The 14,984-nt window shown below is 37.5% G+C and overlaps 2 protein-coding genes and 1 pseudogene across 3 annotated transcripts; all 3 read right to left on the bottom strand.

Annotated features, from left to right (window-relative positions):
- Nucleotides 1-459: 459 nt before the first annotated feature.
- Nucleotides 460-5,737, bottom strand: LOC105642698 (ABC transporter B family member 11). Its single transcript, XM_012227610.3, has 12 exons — nucleotides 5,360-5,737; nucleotides 5,201-5,255; nucleotides 4,930-5,105; nucleotides 4,594-4,815; nucleotides 4,263-4,501; nucleotides 3,658-4,183; nucleotides 3,300-3,573; nucleotides 2,205-3,079; nucleotides 1,808-2,074; nucleotides 1,445-1,708; nucleotides 1,052-1,345; nucleotides 460-942 (listed from the first exon to the last, which is right to left on the bottom strand). The coding sequence occupies exons 1-12, from the start codon at nucleotides 5,588-5,590 to the stop codon at nucleotides 586-588; spliced, it is 3,780 nt and encodes a 1,259-aa protein (XP_012083000.2). The 5' UTR covers nucleotides 5,591-5,737; the 3' UTR covers nucleotides 460-585.
- Nucleotides 5,738-6,971: 1,234 nt separating this feature from the next.
- LOC105642697 (ABC transporter B family member 4-like) lies at nucleotides 6,972-12,945 on the bottom strand (annotated as a pseudogene). Its single transcript, XR_016320805.1, has 12 exons — nucleotides 12,738-12,945; nucleotides 11,842-12,259; nucleotides 11,505-11,559; nucleotides 11,219-11,419; nucleotides 10,930-11,150; nucleotides 10,609-10,847; nucleotides 9,949-10,474; nucleotides 9,571-9,844; nucleotides 8,328-9,198; nucleotides 8,022-8,169; nucleotides 7,598-7,886; nucleotides 6,972-7,439 (listed from the first exon to the last, which is right to left on the bottom strand). The product of XR_016320805.1 is annotated as an ABC transporter B family member 4-like (transcript).
- Nucleotides 12,946-13,093: 148 nt separating this feature from the next.
- On the bottom strand, nucleotides 13,094-14,984 carry LOC149496501 (ABC transporter B family member 11-like; the record flags this gene model as incomplete). Its single annotated transcript, XM_089721058.1, is given in 5 exon segments — nucleotides 13,094-13,606; nucleotides 13,698-13,991; nucleotides 14,101-14,364; nucleotides 14,472-14,738; nucleotides 14,830-14,984. Coding segments are annotated over 5 exon segments (1,337 nt in total), but the record flags the coding sequence as incomplete, so codon positions are not given.

Genomic DNA, 14,984 nt, shown 5'->3' with positions numbered 1-14,984 from the left:
TACTAGTATTGTTGTTATTATTATTATTAAAAACAAAATACACGTCCAATGCCAGAATTTGAATTTCACTCTTTCCACCTTATACCCAGACCCCTGTGATTATGAAAATAAAAATAAAAAATACATATCCAAATAAATTAATTAAATTTAAAAGGAAATGTCAGCATTAGGAAGCAAAATTAATCGGAAAGAGGGAACGGCAAATCGTGACTAGGGAGATCAGGCATAGCTTGTAGACAAGAAACTTCCATCATCATATGCAATATTTTCCATCGACATATAATCACGTGGGAACCAAAGATGATACGAACTGTCACGTGGCAGAATTCGTATAAGGTGTACACTAGTTTTTGCTGAAGCCTCTCTTTTCAATTTTCTTCAATTCGTTTTCGGGTTGAAAATTATTTAAATTGGTTGATTTAGTTTCAACTTTTAATTTATCATGAAATGCATGACATGTGACATCCATCAATGAAGTCTTTTATTAGGATAGGAAAAAGAAAGGGAAACAAAAAAATTTACATGTTCCGTTTAAAATCTAGTCTAAATCTATCTCCTATGAACAAAATCATGGAAGCATATGGCTTACGCAGTTTTAGCACTCATGTGAAGTGCTACTAACGAAGCATAGAAACCATCTTTGATATTGATAAGAGTTTCATGCCTTCCTTTCTCAACTATAACTCCATTCTTGACCACTGCAATAACATCTGCATTCTTGATTGTTGATAGCCGGTGAGCTACCACCACCGTAGTCCTATTCACCATCAATCGGTCCAGTGCATCTTGAACCATTCTTTCAGATTCTGCATCTAATGCACTTGTAGCCTCATCTAACAATAATATCTTTGGACTCTTCACTATGGCGCGAGCTATAGCTATTCTTTGCTTTTGTCCCCCAGATAACTGTACTCCTCGTTCCCCTACCACAGTTTCATAGCCCTGCATTTTTTTATGAACAAAATAGAGGTATATCAGAATTTGAACCTCTAACGTTTTATATGTTCTGGTGCCAAAAGTTTTATAATGTTCTTTATATAGTTTTTCTCACCTGCTGTAAGCTGCTGATGAAGTTGTGGGCATTGGCCAACTCTGCTGCTTCTATAATCTCTGCCTCAGTTGCATTTCCTTCCTTTCCATAGGCAATGTTGGCACGGATTGTTTCGTTGAACAAAACCGGCTCTTGGCTCACAAGCCCCATCTGTTGCCTTAGCCACTTCAATTGGAGCTTTTGAATTTCAATTCCATCAAGTGTGATATGACCTGAATCTGGGTCGTAAAACCTTTGCAGCAATGCAATTACCGTTGATTTACCACTCCCACTTTCTCCAACTAAGGCAACAGTCTGAAAGAAATTGAAGCACATTAATATTGTTGTAATGTATATCTCATTTCAATTTCCTTAAAGAAGTGGGATCTGAAATGGAACATACATAGAAATTACCTTTCCAGAACGAATAGTCAAGTTGAGGTCCCGGAAAATCTGAATATCTGGTCTAGATGGATACTTGAAGCTTACATGATGAAGTTCAATTTCTCCCGTTACATTTTCTAGTGTTGTTCCTGACTCATCACTTGAATCTATATTTGACTTCCTGTCTATGATTGCGAACACAGAAGCAGCCGCAGCCTTTGCTTTGGCAGAATCAGCACCCATAGAACTTGACTGAGAAATTCCTATAGCTGCCATAGTCAAAGCATAGAAGACCTATAAAATGATGAAAAGGTTTAGTATCACTGCAAAAATATGTTGTAATTGCAAACTTCAAAAAGTTTCTGGGAAAGAGTTTATAGATATGAAGGGCACCTGAAAAACATCTGCAAAGGTTATGTGGCCACCCTCAACTAATCGAGCTCCCGCATAGAAACTAGTTGCATAGAAGCAGAACAAACAGAAGGACGACATTCCAAACCCTATACCACTGATCAATCCTAGCCTTAATCCAGTCCTCCTGGGACCCTCACATTTCTGTTCATAAAGTTGCATCACCTTCTCTTCGGCACAGAAGGAAGCAACTGTTCTTATACTCCCAACTGCATCACTAGCAACTTGGCTTGCTTCCTCGTACATCATCTGCAACCATTTCAATTTATCACATGGTATATAATATTAAATAGACATATTTATGGGATACTGATTGTCTTCCAAAAAAGAAAAAAAAAAAAAAAAGCCTAATGTCAACCTGATTAGCTTTAGCGCTTACCTTTGCATTTGCACTGAATCCTTTCATGAACTTTACTTGGATCATTCCATTGACACCCATCAGAGGGACAAGGACAAGTACAATGAAAGCTAATTGCCAACTTGCAGTGAAAGCAATGACTAGAGCTGCTCCTGCTGTTGCAATATTCTGAACCATCAAAGCTAGTGCATCTCCAACAAGGGCTCGCACTATTGCTGCATCTGCTGAAAGCCTAGCTGCTATTGCACCGCTTGAGTGCTCAGGCTCATCAAACCAACCAATCTCCATGTGGACCACCTTTTCAAAACACATAGATCTAATCCTATGGATTAACTTAGACCCAGCTATAGAAAAGAAATACGTTCTAAACGGAGTTACCACAAATGATGCCAGACCTAGCGTTAAAAACATTAGTGCCCAGAAATTTGAATCCTTTCTCAGTTCGTGAGGTGGTTCATAAAATGTTCTGATTGATTTGGAAACTAGTATACCATAAATTGGCTGTATTGTACCAGCGATACATGCAGCAATGGTACCGAGTATAAGAACCGGAAGCTCTGGCTTGTTAAGATAGGCAAGGCGGCGAATTGGAACCTCTGGAAGTTTTACTTTTGATTGAAAATCTTCTACATCGTCCAGGTCATTATCAGGACCATCTAGTCCTGTAGGAAAACCAAATGGGAGTGGCAACGAGTGTCGACTGCTATTTCCAGATGACCCCCTACTTATAGAGGGACGCAACGACCTTCTTTGACTTGATTGTCTAAGTGATTCCATAGAAATTTCTGATCTGCCATAATCATGTGCAGCCGGTTCTGATTCTTTATTTACTTCCTGTAAACGTATAAGCTGAGAATATGCTCCATCAGGATCTTCAAGTAGTTCTGAGTGTGTGCCTGCCAATTGACAAAATTATTAATATGTTCCTCCCTGACTCGATCACATCAAAAACTTCAAAACAAAAGTAGATTGATGCATACACACATGCAAGTGCAACATTTTTATTTTCTTGTAGTAAGAAATAATAAGTAGATTAAAATACCATGAAGGAACTAAACCACGAAAAGGGTGATGAATGAAACTACAAGAAATTATATAAATAACTAGAAGAGGTACCTTTTTCAACCAACTTTCCTCGATGAATGACAGCAATCATATCAGCATTGCTCACAGTAGTTAAGCGATGTGCAACTATAATAGTAGTTCGGTTGACCATTATCCTGTCTAGTGCCTCTTGCACTACCCTCTCAGATTCTGCATCAAGTGCACTTGTAGCTTCATCTAAAAGTAAAATTCGAGGATCCTTAAGGATTGCCCTTGCAATTGCAATCCTCTGCTTCTGTCCACCAGAAAGCTGAGTTCCATGTTCACCAACCATGGTGTCAAGTCCCTGGATGCAAAAATCTGAAATCAGTAATTAATAATCTTAAAAGAAAACAATACATTCGATTGATAAATTGCAATAACTTTGAACCTGAGGTAGTTTATCAATAAATTTTGCAGCGTTGGCAAGTTCAGCCGCAGCTCTTATCTCTTCAGTGGTGGCACCATCCTTCCCATATGCAATATTGTCCTTGATGCTAGAGGTAAACAACACAGGTTCCTGACTAACAAGACCAATTTTTTCTCTAATCCATTTAAGTTGAAATTCTTTGAGGTTGATGTCGTCTATAAGAACTTCTCCAGATTTTGGATCATAAAATCGTTCTATCAGACTAATTACTGTTGATTTCCCACTTCCACTATGTCCAACCAAAGCTGCAGTTGTGCCACTTGGAATAGAAAGAGAGAATCCACTAAATATCTCCTCATCTGGTCTTGCTGGATAACTGAAATATACATCCCTCAACTCTACATCCCCACGGATGTCGTCTAATACTCTTCCATTTGTATTGTAAGTGTCTATCTCAGGGTTTCTATCAATAGTTTCAAGCATCTTATATGCAGCAGCTCGACCAGAAGCAAATGCACTCAAGCAAGGAGATGTCTGCCCCAAGGACCTACAAGATTCAATAAATCATCAAAGAAGATATGCATTAACTTCATAAACTCACATTAGAAATCAAAAAAGCAACTCACATTGAACCAGTCAACACAGCGACAATCACATTATAGACTTGTCCTCCAGTATATCCTTGTTCCAATATCATCTTAGCACCAAACCAAATAGCCAGGGCATAGCTACCAAATACAGATAACGAAATTAGACCCATACCAACTCCAGCAGCAAGGCCTTGGTGCACACCTGATCTGTAGGCAGTTTGGAGATGCTTGTTGTAAACACTAATGGCCGGTTTCTCTCCAGTATATGATGCAACCTGGAATATGAAATGACTATCATTCTTTTGCAAAAAAAAAAAAAAAAAAAAAAAAAAAGGTAAAAACAATGATTAATATTTTCTAAACATACAGTTCTAATTGCGCCAATTGTCCGCTCTACTACAGTAGCTGCTTTTGCATAAGCATTCTGTCCACGATTAGCCATCTTGGATATCAAAATGGACATAATTGCACCGGCTATCGCTAGCGGAGGAATTGCAGCTAACATGACTAGCGTAAGCTCCCACCCCTTGATAAAAGCTATTAGAAAACCCCCAACGAACGTCGCCGTCAGCTGCAGAAATTTTCCTACCTGCACAAATCAAGCAGTCCTAAATGAAAATCGACAAGACTAATAAAATTTTAGTTCATTGCAACTTCCCTTTCGGCAGGCAGTGGTTTAATTACTGAAGCAATTATAAAGTACCTTTTCACCCATTGCATCTTGTATAAGGACAGTATCACCAGACATTCTGCCAATAACCTCTCCAGTACTCGTTTCTTTATCAAAGAAAGCAATATCTTGTCTAAGTATAGTTTTAAGATAATAACTCCTTATTCGCGCCGCCTGTCTTTCTCCTGTGACCATCCAGCAGGCCACCTCTGCCAAACATCAAAGAGAAAATTTCATTTAATTCACATACATATATATTGTTTTGTAAAGTTCTATTAGAAATTTAAATTTGACTTGAACATACGAAGAAAGGCTGCCGCAGCAGCTCCTGCTGCTAAGTAGACATATTTTAGAGAGACCTGAAAATAAATTCAAGTACCAAATCAGTACAGTCTTCAAATCATCAAATCCCTAAAGATTCAAAGAGTAACTTCAGAATTTTTTTTTTTTTTTTATTGGTTACCTGGGAAACTATATGAACCATGACATTGCCAGTCTGGTTTGTTCCAAAAGAATCAATCATTTGTCCGAGTAGCAATGACATAAGAGGCATAGACACTCCATTGCCAACGGCACCAACTGTGCCGGTAATCATGAACAAAATATCAACAGAATCCGCAAACGAAAAAAGCTTAAAAAATGGAACTGTTTTAACTTTCTCCTTATCTGCACTATTTCTGGTGGCCTCTGCCATTTTCGAATCGCCGTTCTAACTCGCTGTGGATATCAACTAAAAATTTCAGGAACGCAGAGAGAGTATTTATGGTGCTGCTGTTGCAGAATCCTTTTCCATTCAAATAATGAAACGTGTAAAATATACTTGCAGTATAAGAAACAAGAATTAAGCAATTCTAAGGTTTTATAGAACTCTACAAATAAACAATATATATAAAAGATTAAAAAAATATATTGAATATAAAAAAGCAAGCAGATAATAGAGGATCAAGTGTACGTATTTTCTTTTTCAAATAATACTAACAATTAATAATTCTATATTTTATTATTTTATATAGATAAAAAAGTATAGTATTTACGAAGTAGAAATATAATGTATTTATAGAAAAATCTTCTAGAATTTTCAGTTTACATAGGACTAGGCTTACATTTACTTACTGTATTATCAAAAACGAATTTTATTTGCAAATCGAAGAGAAACATTCAAATATAATAAAAAAAAAAAAAAAAAAAAAAGAAAGTGTATAGCATTTCCTTTAAGTCCAAGAAACAGTGGCTGATTTTGTGCTTCGCTGGTGCACCAATAGCAAGAGTGATGAGATATAGTCATCACAAAGTTGTGGTTTATGTTTTTGAGGGACTCATGCCAAGAATCTTTACTTCTTAATTTCTTTCGGACTATCAGTCATTGGCGGGTTAGAGGAGAGAGGGTGGGGTGTGCTGCAACTTATTTTATTTTATTCTCAATGTTTGGAACCAAAAACCAAAAAATCACACGTTATGACGTAAAATGGTATAAGATTTCAGTTAAAAATATTTTGAGTTCTTTTACAAAACATAAAAACATCGATCAAACCATATATGATCGACATTTATATTTTAATGTACATAAATAGAACTAACAATAGAATAAAATTTTGACTGGATTAATTGTCAAAATGTATTTAGCGCACGCGAAAAAAATTCATTTAGATTATAGTATTGAAAATTCTATTCCTTTCGACACGTGTATCATAATCAATTGGGGCTGGAGCGACGACCGTTACACTGACGGTGACGGCGAGGGTGCAGCAACGAATTGGAAACGACAAGATCAATCGACTAGGTAAAATAACCAACGGTCGCGTCGCCAGTGGGAATCTGGCTGTCCTCGAACGGCAGATTGATGTGACGAAGGAATTCAAACGACCAGACGTGTGATCCCAGTAGGTTGTTTTACGAGGTCGTCGTTCCTGCAGCTTGGCAGTTTACAACATGCTTAAATTACGTGTCAAAAGAAATAGTCGTTGCTGTCGAGCAAGTCAAAGAAGTCGTCGTCGTTTCACTTAGCCCTGGCAATCTAAACTACAGCAAGTTCCTTACCCCAGTCGCAGAAAACAAACCATTAACATAATCGGAAATATCACTGAATTTGGTTTTTAGCTATTAGTTGAACGATGATTTTATCACAAAGAAAAAAATATATACATACAGAAACCCCAGACCAAAATTATTATTAAAAGAAACAGACTTAGGTAGTAATTCAAGCAGATGAGGCAGTGATGTGAAGCGCTACTAAGGAAGCATAAAAACCATCTCTAATGGTGATCAAAGTTTCATGCTTTCCTCTACAATAGTTCCATTTCTAACCACGGCAATAACATCTGCATTCTTGATCATAGATAATCGATGGGCTACAACAAATGTGGTTCTGTTCACCATCACTCGGTCCAGTGCATCATGAACCACTCTCTCAGATTCAGCATCCAGCGCACTTTTAGCCTCATCCAGCAATAGTATCTTTGATTTTTGGCACGAGCAATGGCTACCCTTTGTTTCCGTCCTCCAGACAATTGGACTCCTCGCTCTCCAACCGCAGTATCATACCCCTGCATTTTGCATTGTTATAAAGCAACAAAAGTAAAGCAAACTTATCTGTATTTTGATAATTTCAGTTCTTATCTGTTAGAATTTTACATGGTAATTACTTGTTTGACCAGATTAATTTACCTGTCCTTAATTATAAAAGATGAAATTGTGTTCTAACCTGTTGTAAGCCGCTAATGAAGCCCGTTGGCCAGCTCTGATGCAGCCAAAATTTCTGCTTCCGTTGCATTTCCTTCCTTTCCATATGCAATTTTGGTACGGATTGTATCATTAAACAAGACTGTTTCTTGGCTAACTAGCCCCATCTGTTGCCTCAACCACTTCAGTTGGAGCCTTTTAATTTCAACTCCATCTAGAGCTATGTGACCTGAATCAGGGTCGTAGAATCTTTGTAGCAATGAGATAACAGTTGATTTCCCACTTCCACTTTCTCCAACTAGGGCCACAATCTGAAAGAAAAAAGAAAAATCCATGTTTATACAATTTACCTTTTGACGTTAGCTGTATTGGAGTTTACTTTCATGATTCCTTCTTGTCTTCTGTTAACTGTTTAAACACATGAAATGTAAAAGAGGAATAATTACCTCGCCAGAATGAATAGCCAAGCTGAGATCTTGGAAGATTTGAACATCTGGCCTAGATGGATACCTCATCTTCAGCACAGAAAGAGGCAACAGTTCTAATACTTCCTACAGCATCATTTGCAATTTGGCTTGCTTCCTCATACATAATCTGCAATCATTCATATCTATGTCTTGATGAATAATCTTAAAACGGCCAATCCAATAATTAAAAGCACTTTCTAGAAGAAGCACCTCGAACATTAAAAAGAACTTATTAGTGGAACTGTTTAGAGAATAAAATACAAGATCAAGAGATTAAAATCAAACCTTTGCATCTTTGCTGAACACTTTCACGAACTTTACTTCAACATATCCATTGATTCCAATGAGAGGAATTAGCACAACAACAATGAAGGCCAACTGCCAACTGGCAGTAAAAGCAATGATCAAACCTGCTATTGCTGATACAATGTTTTGAACTAAATGAGCTAGTGCATCTCCAACCCAAGCACTAACAATTGCTGCATCTGCTGAAAGCCGAGCACCAATTGCACCGTTAGAGTGTTCAGGCTGATCAAACCAAGCAACCTCCATATGTACTATCTTCTCAAAACACATTGATCTGATTCCGTTGAATTAACTCAGACCCAGCCACAGCAAACAAGTAAAATTGTGATGGATACGCCAAAAAGATGCCAGTCCAAGAATCATAAGAATTATTGCCCAGAACTCCGAATCCTTTCTCAATTCATGAGGTGGTTCATAAAATGACTTAATTGCTCGAGAAAGAAGCATACCATAAATTGGAAATATTACACCATTGATACTTGCAACTATAGCTCCAGCAATAAGCACTGGAATCTCAGGCTTGTTGAGATGTACGAGGCGCCGGATTAGAACCTCTGGAGTTTTTCCTAGTGGTGGAGAAACTTCTGGTTCTTCCAAAGGACTTTCAGAAACCTTTAGTCCTGAAGGTAACCCAATGGAGATTGAAAATGAATGGCAACTGCTATTTCCAATTATCCTCGACTAATTGATCGTTGTAATGGGCCTTTTTGACTCGGCTGGTGAAAGGATTCCAGAGAAATGTTTGATCTTTTACTCTCTGCTGCTTGTTCTGCATCTTTGTATACTTCTTGTAAACATATAAGCTGAGAGTATACTCCATGAGGATCCTCAAGTAGCTCTAAATGTGAACCTGATTATTCAACAAAAAGTACAACTAAATCATGTGTCCTCCCACCCCCCATAGAAAATCAAACTTCTAGCCAGGATAAATTACAAACCTTAGAATGAAGTAGGAAATTAAATAATTAATTTAGTTAAATAAATTTATGCAAGGTAGCAAGACAGCTCATTAAGCAAAATCAAGTGAACAAGTAAAACTTTAGGAAAATTAGTCAATGCATCCAGTGTAAGCATCAAAACGTCGTAGGACTCAAAGTACACTATAGTTTGTGTTTCAATGATAGGGCATATATGAAAATGTGAAGAAAAGATCAAAAGATTAGCAACAAGAATCTGGGATTGCTGTATGTGTGGTTAAGCGTCCTCTATAAACACAAGATACCTATTTCAGCCGTCTTTCCATGGTGAATGACAGCAATTATATCAGCATTTCTAATTGTACTCAGACAATGGGCAACAACAACAGTTGTTCGATTGACCATAATCTTGTCTAGTGCCTCCTGAACTGTCCTTTCAGATTCTGCATCAAGTGCACTTGTGGCTTCATCTAAAAGTAAGATCCTTGGATCCTTTAAGGTGGCTCTTGCTATTGCAATCCTTTGCTTTTGTCCACAAGATAGCTGAGTTCCATGCTCACCAGCCATACTGTCTATTCCCTGGATGCAAATCCTCAGATCCAAATCAAAATGAGTAATCCATATGATCCAAACAAGATAAAGACAAAATATTTAAAATTTATTATTGAGCAAGCAGTTAGGACCTGAGGTAGTTTGTCAATGAATTTAGCAGCGTTGGCAAGTTCAGCTGCAGCTCTTATCTGCTCAGTTGTTGCACCATCTTTTCCATATGCAATATTATCCCTAATGCTGGCAGTAAACAATACAGGTTCTTGACTGACAAGTCCAATTTTCCCCCTAATCCACTTTAGCTGAAGTTCTTTGATGTTAATGTCGTCTCTTAGAACTTCACCAGCTCGTGGATCATAAAATCTCTCCATCAGACTGATAACTGTTGACTTCCCGCTTCCACTTTGTCCAACCAAAGCTGCAGTGGTGCCACTTGGGATGGAAAGCGAGAATCTAGTAAATATTTGCTCCTCCGGTCTGGCTGGATAACTGAAATATACTTCCCTGAACTCTATGTCTTCGTTGATGTCATCCAATACTTTTCCCTTTGTATCATAAACATCTATTTGTGGCTTTCTATTGATAGTCTCAAACATCTTATAAGCTGCAGCTTGTCCAGAAGCAAATGAGCTCATGCAGGGAGATGCCTGTCCTAGGGACCAGAAACATAAAAATATAGATGCAAAAGGTCAATTAGAGCAAAGAATTGCTACCTTTATTAATTTTACTTACATGTTCGTGTTTCATTTTCTGTGTGTGTGCATGTGCACCCATAGAATCAGACAGGAACTCACATGGAGCCAGTCAACACAGCAATGATCGCGTTAAGCACTTCACCTCCTGTGTATCCTTTTTCCAGTACCATTTTTCCACCAAACCACATTGCCAAGGCATAACCACAAAATATGATCAAGAATACTACACCAAGACCTAGTCCAGTTGCAAAGCCTTCATGAACACCTGAATTATAAGTGCTTAAAAGGAATTTCTTGTAGTTACTTATGGCTTGCTTCTCCCCGGTAAATGATGCGACCTGATTTTGAATTAATTAATCAGTATACTTCACAAAAAATTATTTTCAAGAAATGTTTCTTTTATTGATTTCATAAACATACAGTTCTAATTGAGCCAATTGTCTTCTCAACTACAGTGGCTGCTCTTGCATAAGCATTTTGTCCACGGGATGCTGACCTAGCTACCACGATGGACATTATGGCACCAGCAATCACAATCAAGGGAATAGAGGATAACATGACAAGGGTAAGAAGCCATCCCTTGATAAATGCTATTACGAAGCCTCCAATGAACATTGATACAAGCTGTAGGAATTTCCCAACTGCATGAAAGAAGCAGATTCATTTAATAAAGACAAAATACATCAGAATCAGTGCAAATATTTTTAACTTCCATGGGAGCACAAATGCAATACCTTCTCCCCCATAGCATCTTGTATAAGAAAAGTGTCACCAGACATTCTGCCAATGACCTCTCCAGTGTTTGTTTCCTTGTCAAAAAAGGCGATATCTTGTCTCAATATAGTTTTCAAATACAAACCCCTTATTCGTACAGCCTGTCTCTCTCCTGTAACCATCCAGCAAGCTACTTCTGACAAACAATAAACACAAGTTTCTCAACCCACATACCTAATAATCTATGCAAAAAAAATGACATTATTGAGTTATTTACTTACGTAGAAATGCAGCTGCACAAGCCCCCACTGCCAAGTAGACAAATTTCAGGCACACCTAAAATTTTTCCAGGTGACAAAAATTAGTAACATCTTCCTACTTACATAGAAGAATGAGAAAGATCAAATTCAAATCCTCAATAACAACAACATTAATAAATTGTTTTCATCTTTTTACCTCTCTTTAACTAGTTGCTAAACTTTTGAACCATATCCTTGATCAGAAAGATACACACTAGTCCCATACCTAAGTGCCCGTATTGGTACAAATAGAAATCTATACTGGAAATACATGAGCTTATAATTAAAGATTCTGTTGAACAAGATTATTAGTTATTACCTTGGAAACCACATGCACTATGTTTTTGTTATTCTGGTTTCTCCCAAAAGCATCGGTAAGATTCCCTAGGAATATATATAGTCATAAGGGGCATTGCTAACCCATTCCCAACAGCACCAATTGTTCCAATGACCATCGACATAATATCTGTGTAATCTGCAAATGAAAAAAGCTGACGGAATGGAACCAAATTAGTTTTTTCATCTTCTTTGCTCCTCTCTGTATCTTGTGAGTTTCCATATACAACAAAGCCTTTCTCCATCTCTTCATTTTTGGTTGATGTGCTCGCCTCATAACTGCTTTTACCAACGTTGAAGCCGTTCTCCACGGCCATAACAAACAATCTGAAGAACCTAAAATCTTTTCGTTTGTCAACTATTCTTAAGCTGTGCATAGTACTAATATTGCAGTAGCACATCTGCAAAGCATAAATAAATGGTATAACCAATGGGCAACTTTAAACTGTACTGAGAAAGAATCAAAAACCAACAAAATGATGTAAGAAGATACATTAATGAGTCAGAAAATCTATGAGCCACCAGTTCAGTTCAGAACATTAATAAATCTCACACATTCTATTGACCACCTATCTTCTTGATTGAACAGAGCAGAATTAGCCATTAAGCAACAGAAAGGAAAAATCCATACGAATCTTTTGAATAAAATAAAGAAAAATCCATACGAATCTTTTAAAATAAAAGCGTTTTGCTTCTATTCCACGGAATCAAGAACCACCATTAGAGTATTCTAATATAAAGTACTTCACAAACAAGAGGCACTTTTAAACGGATTTAGAACCTATAGTAACACATTTTCTGGGAAAATCACTCAACAAACACCAAATGAAGTATAAATTCTACATCTACTGTTACTGGAAATGGATTCGATTTGATTACTTCACAAGAATTGTTCAGGAGTAGTGCCGCAATCGGTTCGCGCTTTGGTAAACCGACGTCAGTTTAATATGGAGGGAATAAAGAGAAATGCATTTGGGGAGGATCGGTTTATACTCGCAAAATCACAGTGCGGAATGGGCAAAGATGGGTTTTTGATTCTACTTTAAGGCGGAAATTAATAAAACCGGGAACCGGCGTTTGTAGGTAACTGTTGTCGTGGAAAATCGCACTCATGTGGAAAGAGAGTTGAGAAAGTTTTTTAAGCAGCTTTTTTGGATGCGAGGTATAGCCAGAGGCAATTCCTTTTAATTCTTTCTTTTTTTTATTATATTTTTAGAAAGTAGGAATTAGAATGCTTGAGAAAATTGGCATTCAATTCAATGTAGGATCTGGTTATTTATTTGGAAGTACAGTATACGTTTCTCAGAAAAAGAATATAAATTACATTTTGTAAATAAGGGGTTGCATCCACCAAAACTATAATTGCTGAATTTGAAAAAATGGGTAGTAGGTCATGCAGTTGAGGCACTCATGTGAAGTGCTACTAAAGAAGCATAAACACCATCTTTGATATTGATCAAAGTCTCATGCTTTCCTTTCTCTGCTATAACTCCATTTTTAACCACCGCAATAACATCAGCGTTCTTGATTGTAGATAACCGATGTGCTACTACAACTGTTGTCCTGTTCACCATTACTCGGTCTAATGCGTCTTGAACCACTCTTTCAGATTCAGCATCAAGAGCGCTAGTAGCCTCATCTAATAGCAGTATCTTTGGACTTTTTACTATTGCTCGAGCAATGGCTACCCTTTGTTTTTGCCCACCCGACAATTGGACACCTCGCTCACCTGCAACAGTATCATACCCCTGCATTTCATCAAACCATAGAGAGTTAATAACAAGAATCTAAACTAAAATTAATACTATTTTAATTCATGTCAATATCATATGTATTAACCTGTTGTAAGCTACTAATGAACTTGTGTGCATTGGCCAGCTCTGATGCAGCTATAATTTCTGCTTCAGTTGCATTCCCATCCTTTCCGTACGCAATATTGGCACGGATTGTATCATTAAACAGTACTGGTTCTTGGCTTACGAGCCCCATCTGCTGTCTCAACCACTTAATCTGGAGACTTTGAATTTCAACACCATCTAGAGTTATATGACCCGAGTCAGGATCATAAAATCTCTGCAACAACGAAATGACTGTTGATTTCCCGCTTCCGCTTTCTCCAACTAAGGCCACGGTCTGAAAGAAAATGGATAGATTTAGTAAGATTAATTCAAACAGGAATGTTTTATCTTTTTTCTTCTCCTTATTGTCTGCTATGAATGAAAAATAAAACAGGATTGTTTACCTTGCCAGAATGAATTGCCAAGCTGAGGTCTCGGAATATTTGAATATCTGGTCTAGATGGATACTTGAAGCTTACATGACGAAGCTCAATTTCTCCTCTCACATCCTCTGATATGGTTCCTGACTCATCACTCGGATCTATCTTTGACTTTCGGTCAATGATTGAAAATATGGAAGCAGCAGCACTCTTGGCTTTGGCAGAGTCAGGATTCAAAGAACTTGATTGAGAAATTCCAACAGCTGCCATGGTTAATGCAAAGAAAACCTAAAAAATGGACACACGAGAAATAAATATCATTAGAACGTAGGTCAGGGTTTAGGAAGCCTTGAATGTCTTTGGATGAATATATATAATTTGAAAGATATACCCACTTGAAAAACATCTGTGAATGTTGTTTTCCCATGCTTGACAAGTTGAGCTCCTGCATAAAAACTGATAGCATAGACAGAATACATCAAGAAGAATGATACTCCAAATCCTGTCCCACTTACAAGCCCTGTCCTTATTCCTGTCTTCATAGGGCCTTCACATTTCTTTTTGTACAGTTGCATCACCTTTCCTTCTGCACAGAAAGAGGCAACAGTTCTTATACTCCCTACCGCATCATTTGCAACTTGGCTTGCTTCCTCGTACAAAACCTGGAACAATTTAGATTTAATTGTTTACTATTTTTTTTTTCTTGAAAATCACGTGGCAGTGAAATGCAAAATCGCAAGATAAAAAGCATACCTTCGCATCTTTGCTGAACCCTTGCAAGAACTTTGCTTGAACATATCCATTTACACCTATGAGAGGAATTAATACAAGAATAATTAAGGCCAATTGCCAACTTGCAGTGAAGGCAATAACTAGACCCGCTACTGCTGACGCAATGTTTTGAACCA

Source organism: Jatropha curcas, chromosome 5 (assembly GCF_041381405.1).
Source record: "Jatropha curcas cultivar XTBG-Jc1 chromosome 5, XTBG_Jcur_1.0, whole genome shotgun sequence".
NCBI lineage: Eukaryota > Viridiplantae > Streptophyta > Magnoliopsida > Malpighiales > Euphorbiaceae > Jatropha > Jatropha curcas.
This window is presented reverse-complemented; position numbering and strand designations above follow the sequence as displayed.